We start from the raw sequence: 15,281 nt of genomic DNA on the forward strand, positions 1-15,281 counted from the left end.
ATTCCTGATCCAGGAGAACACAGAGTTCTGATACTAGAGACTGGGAAGCTGAGTGATGCCATTTTCACCTTGTCACACATGCGCGCACACACACTTAGAGACGCCACAACAACCTACCTCAGTAAGCTAAGCAGTGCCAACTAGTGGAGAATGGAGCCGTTACACTAAGCCACACACAACTTGGCCAAACTCACTCTTCCGGAACACCACAAATCAGATAATAAAGTGCTTCATAGTTTGACTTCTAGGGGGAAATGATGTAATATCAACCATATTTCAGTCTGTTCACTGGTCCATCTATTCAATTTTTTTTTCTTTTTCATTTCTTTTCATTTACTTGAATACAGAAAGATAAAAACTTTATTTTTATTTTCAATTTTTATTAAAAAGATTTTTCTTTGGCTCTTTCTACTAATTTTTTTATTTTTTGTAAATTTTTCAAATTCTATTTTACTTCAATTATTTCAAGTTATTCTATTTCACTGTATTCATTTTCTCAAATTTTCAAATGTTTTTCTCTCCTCCCCTTTTTCCTCTAATCATTCAAGCACCTTTCAAAACCAGAACAAAACGCATCAAGGATCTAGCATCATTTATTTGATTTTATGTGTGTGTTTTAACTTTTTAATTTTAATTTTTTCCCTTTTTTCTCTAATCAATCAAACTCCTTTCCATAACCAGACCAAAACACACCTAGGATCTAGTATCATTTATTTGATTTGTGTGTGTGTTGTTTATAATTTTTTAATTTAATTTTTTTACCTTATTAATTCCTTTTCTTCCTTCAAAATGACAAAATGAAGGAATTCACCCCAAATAAAGAGAAGGAAGAAAGGATAGTCAGGGACATCACCAACACAAACACAAGCAAGATGTCCGAACAAGTATTTAGAATCACAAAGACAAGGATATGAACTGGGTTAGAAAATAGATTAGCATCCCTCTCTACAGAGATAAAAGAAGTAAACGTTAGTCAGGATGAAATAAAAAATGCTATATATGAACTGCCATCTCAGATGGATGCTATAGTGGCAAGGATGGATGAGACAGAACAGAGAATCAGCAATATAGCGGACGAACTTACGGAGAATAATGAAGCAGGAGGAAAAAAAAAAGACTAAAGCAAAAGAGGACTATTTAAGAATAAGAGAAAGCAGGGGTGCCTGGGTGGCTCAGTTGATTGAGTGTCTGAGTTCAGCTCGGGTCATGATCTCATGGTTCATGGGTTCAGACCCCACGTTGGGCTCTGTGCTGTCAGCTCAGAGCCTGGGGCCTACTTCAGATTCTGTGTCTCCCTCTCTCTCTCTGCCCCTCGTATGCTCATGCTCTTTCTCTCTCTTGGAAATACATAAACATTAAAATTTTTGAAAAAAGAATAATAGAAATCAGTGACTCATTAAAAAGGAAAAACATCAGAATCATAGAGTTCACAGAAGATGAAGAGAAAGAAAAAGGGGTAGGAGGGTTATGTGAGCAAATTGAGGTGGAAAACTTTCCTAACCTGGGGAAAGACACAGACATCAAAATCCAGGATGCACAGAGGACTCCCACAAGATTCAACAGAAACCGACAATCAACAAGGCATATCATAGTCAAATTCACAAAATATTCAGGAAAGAAAAGAATCATGAAAGCAGCAAGGGAATAAAAAGTCTTTAACCTACAAAGGAAGACAGATCAGGTTTGCTGCAGACCTATCCACAGAAAATTGGCAGGACAAGCAGAATATATTCAATGTGCTGAGTGTGAAAAATGTGGAGCCAAGAATTCTTTATCCAGCAAGGCCGTCATTCAAAGTATAAAGAGGGATTAAAAGTTTCCCAAACAAAAATTAAAGGAGTTCATGACCACTAAACCAGCCCTGCAATAAATTTTAAGAGGGACTCTCTGAAGGGAGAAAAGATGGAAAAAAAACCCTAAGCAAGCCAAAAGCAATAAAGACTAGCAAGAATCAGAGAACACCACCAGAAACTCCAACTCTACAAGAAAAATAAAGGCAATAAACTCATATCTTTCAGTACTCACTCTAAATGTCAATGGATTAAATGTTTCAACCAAAAGACATAGGGTAACAGAATGAGTAAGAAAATAAGATCCATTTATATGCTGTTTACAAGAGACCCGCTTTAGACCTAAAGACACAGTCAGATTGAAAGTAAGAGCATAGAGAACCATCTATCATGCTAATGGTCACCAAAAGAAAGCCAGTATAGCCATACTTATATCAGACAATCTAGACTTTAAAAATAAAGACTGTAATAATAGATGAAGGGCATTATATCATAATTAAGGAGTCTATCCACTGAGAAGAAATAACAGTTGTAAACATTTATGCTCCAAATGTGGAACACCCAAATATATAAATCAGTTCATCACAAACATAAAGAAACTCATTGATAATAATACCACAAAAGTAGGGGACTTCAACACCCCACTTATAGCAATGCAAAGATAATCTAAACAGAAAATTAACAAGGAAACCATGACTTTGAGTGACACACTAGATCAGATGGACTTAACAGATATATTCAGAACTATTCATTCTAACGCAGCGGAATATACATTCTTCTCTAGTGCACATGGAATGTTCTCCAGAATAGATCACATACTGGGACACAAATCAGCCATCAACAAACACAAAAAGATTGAGATCATAAAATGCATATTTTCAGAACATAATGCTATGAAACTTGAAATCAACCACAAGAAAAATTTGGAAAGATAACAAACACTTGGAGACTAATGAATATCCTACTAAAGAATGAATGGGCTAACCAATAAGTTAAGGAGAAAATTAAAAAGTGCATGGAAGCTAATGAAGATGATAACACCACTGCCCAAAATCTCTGGGATGCAGCAAAGGCAGTCATAAGAAGAAAGTATATAGCAATCCAGGCCTTCCTAAAGAAGGAAGAAAGGTTTCAGATACACAACCTAATCTTATACCTCAAAGAGCTGGAAACAGAACAGCAAAGAAACCCCAAACCAGCAGAAGACATGAAATAATAAAGATTAGAGCAGAAAGCAATGTTATTGAAACAACAAACAAACAAACCAAAGAGTAGAACAGATCAGTGAAACCAGAAGCTGGTTCTTTGTAAGAATTAACAAAATAGATAAACTACTAGCTAGTTTGATCAAAAAGAAAAAGGACAGGACCCAAATAAATAAAATCAAGAATGAAAGAGGAGAGACAACAACCAAGACAGCAGACATAAAAACAATAATAAAAGAATATTATGAGCAATTATATGCCAATAAACAGGGCAATCTGGAGGAAATGGACAAATTCCTAGAAACATACAAACTACCAAAACTGAAACAGGAAGAAATAGAAAGTTGAACAGACCATTAACCAGGAAAGAAATCGAATTAGTAATCAAAAATCTCTCAAAAAACAAGAGTCTAGGGTCAGATGGCTTTCCAGGGGAATTCTACCAAACATTTAAGGAAGAGTTAACACCTATTCTCTTGAAGCTGTTCCAGAAAATAGAAATGGAAGAAAAACTTTCCTTCTATGAAAGAAAAACTTCTTTCTATGAAGCCAACATTACCTTGATTCCAAAACTAGACAAAGACTCCACTAAAAAGGAGAACTATAGACCAATTTCCCTGATGAACATGAATGCAAAAATCCTCAACAAGATATTAACCAACCAGATCCAACAATACATTAAAAAAATTATTCACCATGACTAGTTGGGATTTATATCTGAGATGCAGGGCTGATTTAATATACACAAAACAATCAATGTGGTTCATTACATCAATAAAAGAAAGGACAAGAACCACATGATCCTCTCAACAGATTCAGAGAATGTATTTGACAAAATACAGCATTCTTTATTGATAAAAACCCTCAAGAAAGTAGGGGTAGAAGGATTATACCTCAAGATCATAAAAGCCATGTATGAAAGACCCAACACTAATATCATCGTCAACGGGTAAAAACTGAGAGCTTTCCGCCTACTGTCGGTAACAGGAAAGGGGTGTCCACTCTCACCACTGTTATTCAACATAGTATTGGAAGTCTTATCCTCAGAAATCAGACAACACAAAGAAATAAAAGGAATCCAAGTCGGCCAGGAGGTGGTCAAACTTCCACTCTTCTCAGATGACATGATACTCTACATGGAAAACCCAAAACATTCCACCAAAAAAACTTCTAGAACTTATCAATGAATTCAGCAAAGTGGCAAGATATAAAAATCAATGCACAGAAATTGGCTGGATTCTTATACACCAACAATGAATCAACCGAAAGAGAAATCAAGGAATCAATCCCATTTACAATTGCAGCAAACACCATAAAGTACCTAGGAATAAACATAACCAAGGAGGTGAAAAATCTATACACTGTAAACTATAGAAAACTTATGAAAGAAATTGAAGACACACAAAAAGTGGGAAAATATTCCATGCTCCTGGATAGGAAGAAAAAATATTGTTAAAATGTCGATACTACCCAAAGCAATCTACATAATCAATGCAATCCCAATCAAACTAGCACCAGCATTGTTCACAGAACTAGGACAAACAATCTTAAAATTTGTATGGAACCAGAAAAGACCCCGAATAGCCAAAGCAATCTTGAAAAAGAAAACCAAATCAGGAGGCATCACAATCCCAGACTTCAATCTGTATTACAAAGCTATAATCATAAAGACAAAATGGTACCGAAGAAGAACAGATGCTCAGATCAGTGGAACAGATTAGACAACCCAGAAATGGACCCACAAACATATGGCCAACTGATCTTTGACAAAGCAGGAAAGAATATTCACTGGAATAAAGACAGTCTCTTCAGCAGGTGGTGCTGGGAAAACTGGACAGTGACATGCAGGAAAATGAACCTGGACCACTTTCTTACACCATATACAAAGATAAACTCAAAGTGGATGAAAGATCTAAATGTGAGACAAGAAGCCGTCAAAAACCTTGAGGAGAAAGCAAGCAAGAACCTCTTTGACCTTGGCTGCTGCAGCTTAGTACTCAACACATTTCTGGAGGCAAGGGAAACAAAAGCAAAACTGAACTATAGGGTCCTCATCAAAATAAAAAGCTTCTGGACAGCGAAGGAAACAATCAGCAAAACTAAAAGGCAACCAATGGAATGGGAGAAGATATTTGCAAACGAGATACCAGATAATGGGTTAGTATCCAAAGTCTATAAAGAACTTGTCAAACTCAACACCAAAAATATAAATAATCCAGAGAAGAAATGGGCTAAAAACATGAACAGACACTTCTTCAAAGAAGACATCCAGATGGCCAACAGATACATGAAACGATACTCAATGTCACTCATCATCAGGGAAATACAATCAAAATCACCATGAGATATCACTTCACACCCGTCAGAATAGCTAACATTAACAACTCAGGCAATGGGAAAACACTAAGGAGGTTCCTCAAAAAATTAAAAATAGAACTACCCTACAATCCAACAATTGCCCTACTAGGTATTTATCCAAGGGATACAGTTATTCTGTTTCAAAGGGACACATGCACCCCAATGTTTACAGCAACACTATGGACAATAGCCAAAGTATGGAAAGAGCCCAAATGTCCATCAACAGATGAATGGATAACGAAAGAGTGGTATATATATACAATGGAGTATTACTAGGCAATCAAAAAGAATGAAATCTTGCCATTTGCAACTATGTGGGTGGAACTAGAGGCTATTATGCTAATTGAAATTAGTCAGTCACAGAATGACAAATATCGTATAACTTCACTCATATGAGGACTTTAAGATACAAAACAGATGAACATAAAGGAAGGGAAGCAAAAATAATATAAAACCAGGGAGGTGGACAAAAACATGAGACTTTTAAATATGGAGAACGAATAGCGAGTTACTGGAGGGATTGTGGGAGGCGGGATAGGCCAAATGGTAAGGGGCATTAAGGAATCTACTGAAATCATTGTTTTACTATATTATATCCTAACTAACTTGGATATAAATTTTAAAAAATAAATAAAAATTAAAAATAATAAATAAAAATAAAGAAATGGGTAAGTATATAGGTAATACTGCCTTTAGCAGGCTTCCCTGGAGTCACTTACTACCTTTGGGAAATGAGAAATTCCACAAATATGAATGTAGCTTCTTGTCCCTTTCTTGTAGGGCAGGTCCCATACATAACTATAATAGAACACTGGCCTTCTATGCCAACCATAAAATTCTCACTACTTCAAGAAAGATGCTTGTTGTGTTGATGCTGGAGTCAGTATCCTCCCTGGAGTCAGATAGTGCTTGGTATGCCTTCTATTAATTTTAATACTTCAGGACCCTCCCCAAATCCCATGGGAATAGATGAAGCTGGACCAGGAAAGGTCCTCTCCAGCATTCTCCTGCCTCAGGGCTGTATTTTTCCTGTTGCTCTTTTAATAAACAGCACTGTTCTTGCTGCTGGCTCTAGAGGAAGGGGAGAACTACTCCCTGACCTGAGCAAAACACCACTCTGATAGGACAGGCAAGATCAACAGAACTCAGATATAGCCACATACAGGCAAAACTAGAAGTGTCTGGGTATGGGTCTAGATGGAGGCTGAAGATCTAGATACAGTTCTAGATATAGTTCTGAATCGATAGAAATGCTGTTTGTCAAGGAAGTCTCCCAGAATACAGTTTAAAGGAGTAGCACAGTACTAGCCTGAAAGGAAGGAGAATTTTCTATACCAAAGGAATATGTAAGGCTCAATTCAATTTACCATAAATTTGCTAAATGTTCATTATGTGCCTGGTGCCCCGCTGAATGATCTGGGGGGAGTGAACAATATACACTACTTAACTGTGACCTACAATCAGGGAACAATATAAAGAAAATAAAGACACACTGGTAACTGTGTGAGGTATAATAACATAAAATTTAAGATATTAAATGTGTGCATTGTGAAGATTTGATATACATATACATTGTGAAATAATTCACTATGATTTCTTCACTGTGAATGGATTAAGATGGTATTTTCATCTATATGTTTACCTAAATAAAGGTAAATGTTTAAAGGGAACTTTCGTTTCCCTCCCTTCATCTCGTATGTGGAGGGGATTCAGCTAGAACTTTGGTTTTCCGTGTGGTCACTGGACCAGCTGTATCAGCATCATCTGGGAACTTATTAAAAGTACATGTTCTGAGCCTCATCCATACCTTCTGAATCCCAAAAGTTGGAGGCCTGGCCCAACAATATCTTTTCACATGTTATTGAGGTGAGGTGGCACCTGCTGAAGTTTGAGCAACATGGAGCAGTGTACAACTGCTGGCCTCTATCCACAACTCCCTTCACTTTGATTAGTGAGTTGAAGAGACAGCAATGAGTAAGCCCCACTCAACCTCTTTCAGCTTTTTTGTTGATTTTCTTTTTGTATCCAGAACCAAACTGCCTATAAGACACATGCATTCCAATCTGCTCATACGTGAGAAAATCTAGTAAAAGCAGACTCTCTCCTTTGGTGGGAGTGAGGAGGTTCTCAGCAGTATTTGTGATGTCTAATTTAGTGATGCAGGAATAGTAGGCCAATTAGGCTGCAGATCTACATCTGAAGATTTAGTCATCCATCTCTATGTCCTGATTATCCATTGGTTCCAAACACAGGAGGGGGAAATGGGATGTTATTTACTGGATCTCTACAGCTCCAACAATAGGTTGTAGCCAAAAGTGGGTGGGATGCAGGTTCAGATCACATGCAGTAGAGAGACCTAGTTAAGAGAATAATAGGACAAAAGAACCAGAGGAAACCCTAGAATTTCTTTTTTAAAATAAAATATATTTTATTTAAATGTAAATACATCACAGAAACACATTAATTTTTGAAAATATGAAAACTCTCTTCAGCTCCAATACCTGTAATTTCAATTTAATTTGTCCAACTTTTACTGTACTTGGTTATGCTTTCTTAGGAACATAGTTTTCATTACACTAAAGACTGTCAAAAGGGCCAGATCTGGCTGTTCAAGTGTGTGTAATGTTTTTATTTTTTTATAATTTAATGTTAAGTTAGCTAACATACAGTGTATATGGCGTTTTCTTGGCTTTGGGAGCAGATTCCCATGATTCATGACTTACACACAAAGTAAAATAAAAGGCATCCACATTGGGAAAGAAGTCAAACTTTCACTTTTCGCAAATGACATGATATTCTTGGAGAACCCAAAAGACTCCACAAAAAATTGCTTGAAATGACACATTAATTCAGCAAAGTCACAGGACATAAAATCAATGTAAAGAAATCGGTTGCATTTCTATACACCAATAATGAAGCAACAGAAAGAGATATCAAGGAATTGATCCCATTTACAAATGCACTAAGAACCATAAAATACTTAGTAATAAACCTAACAAAAGAGGTAAAAAGAACTGTACACTGAAAACTATAGAAATCTTATGGAATAAATTGATAAAAGCACAAAGAAATGGAAAAACATTCCACGCTCATGGCTTGGAAGAACAAATATTGTTAAAATGTCAATACTACACAAAGTAATCTACACATTCAATGCAATCCCAATCATACTAGCACCAGCATTGTTCACAGAGCTTGAACAAACAGTCCTAAAATTTGTATGAAACCACAAAAGACCCTGAATAGCCAAAGTAATGTTGAAAAAGAAAACCAGGGCTGGAGGCATCACAATCCAGACTTTAGCCTGTATTACAAAGAAACAACGATCAAGACAGTGTGGTCTTGGCATGAAAATAAATACATAGGTCAATGGAATAGAATAGAGAACCCACAAATGGATCCAGAAATGTATGGCCAACTCATCTTTGACAAAACGGGAAAGAGGATCTAATAGGAAAAAAAAAGACAGTCTCTTCAACAAATGGTGCAGAGAGAACTGGAAAGCAACACCCAGAAGAATGAAACTGGACCATTTTCTTATACTATACTAAAAATAAATTCAAATGGATGAAAGACCTAAATGTGAGACAGGAAACCATAAAAATCCTAGAAGACAAAATAGGCAACAACTTCTTTGACCTCAGCCACAGCAACTTCTTACTTGACACGTCTCCAAAGGCAAGGTAATAAAGGGAGAAATGAAGTATTGTGACCTCATAAAGATAAAATCTGCACAACAAAGTAAAAAATCAACAAAACTAAAAGGCAACAAATGGAATGGAAGAAGATATTCACAACTGACATATCAGATCAAAGGTTAGTATCCAAAATCTATTAAAAAAACTTAGTAAACTCAACACCTAAAAGACATATAATCCAGTGAAGAAACGGAAGGACACATGAATAGATATTTTTCCAAAGAAGATATCCAAATGGCCAACAGGCACATGAAAAAGATGCTCATATTGCTCATCATCAGGGAAATAAAAATCTAAACTACATTGAGATACCACCTCACAACAGAGTGGCTAAAATTAACAACTCAGGAAACAACAGATGTTGGCAAAAATGTGGAGAAAGGGAAACTCTCTTGCATTGTTGGTGGGAATGCAAACTGGTGCAGCAACTTGGAAAACAGTGTGGAGGTTTCTCAAAAAATTAAAGATTGAAAAATCCCAGAATTTCTTAAGTAAGCATAACTTTATAAATGATTGGTTCTTACCTCTAATGTTACAGAAAAATAAACAGAGCATTGAAGGAACTGAGTGGCCTAGTCAAGGTCACATTGCTAGTTAATGGTGGCAATAAGACCATGACCTAGAACACTTGGCTCTCATCTATGCACTTTCTGAGCAGATGGACCAAAGAAGACAATGGTAGAGAAACTTTAAATCCAAGAATTCCAGGGTCACCAAGTAAAAAAGCCAACCTTAGGGACTTTCAGCATGGGTAGTGGTTTCAAAGCCAACGTGTTTTGTGCTCAGAGGAAATCTCTGGCTCCAATTCACCTGCTCATGTTCTGTTGTCTCCCCTCTCCCCCACCCTTACAGCCCAAGCTCAAGCTATATATCCTGCTCCGTGTGCCCTAAACACTGCTTCACTTTTCTGTCCCTTTCATAGTGTCATTCTCTCATCCTACAATCTCTCCTCGATGTCCATATGCGGTAAAATCCTGTCCCTGAAGAGAGCCAATTCAAATGCCATTCTTCTACAAAGTCTTCTCTGATTTCACTAATCAACCATCACCACTGTGCCAGCCACAAATAATCATCTTCCACTCTGAATTCCTAGGACACTTTGTTTATTACTTATGACAACACTTTCTACTTTATGATACAGCTACAATTTTCCTCTTGCATTAAAATATAAGCTTCTTAAGGGCAGGGACCATATTTCATTTTTTTTGTCTTTTTCTAGTTTCTTTTACTGAAGTATAATTAATATACAGTGTTGTTATGCTACTCTCAGGTTTACAATATAATGATTCAACTATTACACATATTTCTCAGTGCTCATCAAAATAACTATACTCTTAATTCCCTTTATTTAAATCACTCACTCTGTATCCATCTTCTCTTTGGCAGCCACCCATTTGTGCTCTGTATTTAGGAGTCTGGGATGGTTTTCTATTTGTTTGTTTGTGTCTCTTTTTATCTTTTTAAAAACAAAGTTTTTAATTTCTTAAATCCACATTAGAGTGAAGACTATGGCATTTGTCTTTTTCAGGTTGGCATATTTCAATTAACGTTATACCTACCTGGTCCATCCATGTTGTTACAAACAGTAAGATTCCGTTCTTCTTTATGACTGAGTAATATCCATTGTATAAACACATATATCACATTTTCATTATCTATTCATCTATCAATGGACACTTGGTTTGCTTCCAAATCCTGGGTTTTGTAAGTAATGCTACAATAAACATAGGGGTGCATATATCTTTTCAAATTCATGTCACTAAAAATCTTTTGCACAGAAAAGGAAACCATCAACAAAACAATAAGGCAAACTATTGGATAGGAGAAGATATTTGCAAATGATATACCCAATAAGGAGTTAATACCCAAAATACATAAAGAACTTACACAACTCAAAACCAAAAAACAAAAAACAAAAAAAAACCCACCCCACAAATAATCTAATTCAAAAATGAGCAGGGGGTCTGAACAGATATTTTTCCAAAGAAGAGATACAGATGGCCAACAGACTAATAAAAAGATGCTTAGCATCTCTAATCATCAAGAAAATACAAGTAAAAACTGAAATCAGATTATCAGATATCACTTTATACATGTCAGGATGGCTAAAATAAAAAAGACAAGAAAAACAAGTGTTGTTGAGTATGTGCAGAAAAAGAAACCCTCATGCACTGTTGTTGGGAATGCCAATTTGTGCAGTCACTATGGAAAATAATATGAAGGCTTCTCAAAAAATGAAAAATAAGGGCACCTGGGTGGCTCAGTAGGTTGAGCATCCTACTTTTGGTTTAGACTCAGGTCATGATCTCATGGTTCCCGAGTTCAACACCTTGTAGTGCTTTGTGCTCATAGTATGGAGCCTGCTTTGGATTCTCTCTCTCTGCCCCTCCCTCATGTGTCTGCATGCACACACAAGTGCACTCTCTCTCTCTCCTAAAATAAATAAACAAGCAAACTTAAAAAAGATAGAACTACCATGTGATCCAGTAATTCCTCTACTATGTATTTTCTTAAATAAGCTCTAGAACCAATATGGGGCTCAAACATACCACCCTGAGATCAAGAGCCTCATGTTGTACTGACTGAGCCAGCCAGGTGCTCAGCAGCCCCTCAATACTGGATATTTAACCAGTGAAAAGGAAAACACTTTTTCAAGTTTCTTTTAATAATAACTTTTTATTTTTATTACTTTTTAAAAGTTTATTGATTTATTTTGAGAAAGAGAGATAGCACAAGCAGTGAAGGGGCAGAGAGAGAGAGAGAGAGAATCCCAAGAAAGTTCCACACTGTCAGCTCAGAGCCCAAGCAGGGCTTTATTTCAGAGATGGTGAGATCATGACATGAGATCATGACCTGAGCTGAAATCAAGAGTCAGAAACTGGTTTAACCAACTGAGCCATCCAGGTGCCGCCTTAATAATAATTTTTTTAAGCCAGTAAGAAGCTCTTCACACAACAGAAAAGTATTCAAGTAAAAAAAAAAAAAAAAAAGGAGAAAGAGCAAGACACATCCTTCACTCCACCATAAATACCAGACCACATTCAGATGTGGTGATGTCAAAACCAATATGTACTGGCACTGCTGAATTCTATGTCTAAAGTTTTAGCCTGACTTAAGTGGGGTAAAAACTTCGCTGGATCCCATAGGCGAAGTAGATAGCAAACCCAATCAACATCCAGACACCAAATCGGGCCCAGGTGGCAGCTGTCATCTGCATCATAAGGCAAACATTCACAAAGATGCTCAGTAGTGGGAGGAGAGGCAGAGCAGGGACCTTAAAGGGAAGGGGCCTGGAGCTCTGTGGCTGTCTCCAGATGACCCCAGTGAGCCCAGTGATGAGCACCAGGAGCACCACAACCACGGAAATCCACACTGGGTCCCCAGAAAACAGATCTGGCCACTGGGCCAGCACCAGGCAGAGAAGAATGATCAGCAAAGCAAGCAGTGAAGAGCAAACATAGACAACTCGTCCAGAAAGTGGAGTAGGGGTGGGGCTTCCTGGAAAAAGTAGTCCCTGTAGAGTCAGTGTCTCTGGTGTAGGTATATCCTGCTGCTGCACTTCTGCTTCATTTCCCTCATTCTTCCTCTCAGGCTGATACCTGACAATGAGAACACAAAAAGCTACCAGGGAATAAGATATCAGGGTTCCAATTGAACTGAGGTCCATAAGATCGGTAAGTCCAAAGAAAAATACCATGATTGCTGCAGTAATGCCAAAGATCATATCAGCCACAATGGAGGTGTATGTGCCGGTATATATCTTGACAAGGACAGGGAAGAGGAGGCCATCCTGTGCCATCCTGTATATTACCCAACGTGTGGGGGATATAAAATTCCGGAAAATGCCAGCAAAACTACAGAGAAATCCAAAAGCTACAACATGGTAGGCAGGGGTCCACCCAATATGGAGAAATGCTTCAGGCAGGGTGTTCCCAGGTTGAAATTTGTAGTAAGGCACCATAAGTGTAAGTCCCACAGAGACACCAAAGTACATCAAAAAGCAGAAGAACAGTGAAATCACAATGCCCCTGGGGATGGAACTCTGGGGATTCTGGGTTTCTTCGATTCTGGTAACAATAATGGTGAAACCTATAAATGCATAGAAACAGGTAGCTGAACCACGGAGAATCCCCTTGAAGCCAAAAGGCACAAATCCTCCAGAGCCCAGAGGGCCCAATGTAGACGTGTAATTCAGTCCAGCCTTTACATAGTCCTCTTCTGTTAGTGTCCAGTTGTGCAGGTCCCCCTTAATGAAGCCAGAGATGATGACAAAACTGAGGAACAAAAATTTCATTAATGTAATTACTTTGCTAACCACGAAGAACCCACGAGATCTCAGATCTTGAATTTCTATGAGACACCACAGAAGTACCACAGAAAAGAAGTCTAGCTTGTCTCCAAAGACTTGAGAAACATGCTGTGAGACACTCTCATGCAGGGTCTGAGAGATCTGCTTCCCAAACAGGTTGTCAAAAGTTAAGGTCCACGCCTGAATCACAGTGACTACATAAGCAACACAGGAGAGTATGAGGTTCCAGCCAGTGATGAAAGCCCAGAATTCACCTACAGTGATAAAGGTGTAGAGATATGCAGATCCGGAACAGGGAACCCGAGCACTAAACTCTGCATAGCACAGCCCAGCCAACATAGAAACTATTCCAGCCACCAAGAAGCAGGTTGCGATGGATGGTCCTGCTTGATTGCTGACCACCTCGCCAGCCAGGACATACACTCCTGCACCAATTATGCGGTCCACACCCAGAACCACTAAATCCAGAGTGCTCAGACTTCTGACAGATTCCAACTTGGTCTCTTCTTCCTCCAGCGTATGTCTGCGTACCAGCTTTAGACCAAATCTGCGAAGAGACTGGCACAGCATTCTAACTGGAATTGAAGAGAAGTCTAGGAGGCTCAGTTATGGCAAGTTGGGTTGGAGCTGCCGAGTTCTTTTGTTGCTCAGGTTTCAAATATGCCGCTTCCCATTTCATCCGGTTTATGCAATCCCTCCATAATGCCTAAATAAACAATAAATATTTACTGAACAGTGCTGTTAATCAAACAGCCAAAGCTCAGAAGTCCCATATCACTTTTTGCAGCCCAACTATCATAGAAGCTGACATCAAAAGACATTAAAGAAAAATTAACCCCTCTTTCTCCACAGAAAAAGGGTAAAATTTCTTCCAACATTCTCCACATTTACACACCACATGTATGTAATCCCACTGGGTTCAGCTAACTCATATAGCTTCATGTACTAATTAAGGTGTAGGACATAAAAGGGCATGAATACATTATGCAATAATTCACATGCAGGATGTGTATGCAGTGCTTGAGCATGAGCTATGACACATTAATTCATGACTAAAGGACCTTGTGGCAATTATAGAACCATTTTTTAAAAACACAATCTGAACTTTAAATTATTAGTCCCCTGGTCTTAAAACCCTTAACCACAAAATAAGCTAGCCAAGATCAGATGTCACTTTGGCCACTTTCTTCTCATTCTGCATCTTCCATTTAGCTGTACTGATGGCAAAGAATGTACAGTCCAACCCTTCACTTTACCTATGTAGGCCCACAGGGACGCTGTGAAAATACAGGAAAAGGGGGAAAGGGGCTATTCATTCACAACTACATACAAGAAAGAGAGGAACGTGCTGTTTGGTCAGCCTTCCCTGACCGTTATGCTGACCCTCCTATGTGTTCTAATAGCACCTGGGCTTCCTCCATGTACCTTTTATCCTAATGTAGCAAAATTCCAGGACAGCTACCTGTCTCCTCCATTAGACTGTGGGTTAGGTGCTCAATAAATATTTATGGAACAAATGTGCAAACTGAGAAGAGAAAACTGAAAGAGCACATAATTCAAGACACCTATTTGACTTAGAGACACATAATTTGTAGCCAAGAAACCTTTATAAACTGGTTCAGGGGAAAATATAAATGGTATTATCTTTCCTGTAGAAGGCAAGCAAAATGAAAAGTGAAGGGAAAATCAACTAATAAAACCTTGACTCTACATAATTCATGGCAGGTACCAGCCCCACAGTGTGATAAAGAATTGTTTGCCTTTGAGAAGGACAAATACCATATGTTTGCACGTATAGGAGGATTAGGAGGAACTTGACGGAGGACCAAGGGGGAGAAGAAGGGCGGAAATGGTGGGGGAAAGGGAGAGAGGCAAACCATGAGAGACTCTTGAATGCTGACAAAAACTGAGGACTGATGGA

The 15,281-nt window shown here is 38.1% G+C and overlaps 1 protein-coding gene across 1 annotated transcript; it reads right to left on the minus strand.

The window, feature by feature from the left end:
* Positions 1 to 12,163: 12,163 nt before the first annotated feature.
* LOC120225380 (cationic amino acid transporter 3-like) lies at positions 12,164 to 13,930 on the minus strand. Its single transcript, XM_039223587.1, has one exon. The coding sequence runs from the start codon at positions 13,928 to 13,930 to the stop codon at positions 12,164 to 12,166; it is 1,767 nt and encodes a 588-aa protein (XP_039079518.1).
* Between the last annotated feature and the right edge of the window lie 1,351 nt (positions 13,931 to 15,281).

Source organism: Hyaena hyaena, unplaced genomic scaffold, assembly GCF_003009895.1.
Source record: "Hyaena hyaena isolate Hyena2069 unplaced genomic scaffold, ASM300989v1 scaffold_1393, whole genome shotgun sequence".
NCBI lineage: Eukaryota > Metazoa > Chordata > Mammalia > Carnivora > Hyaenidae > Hyaena > Hyaena hyaena.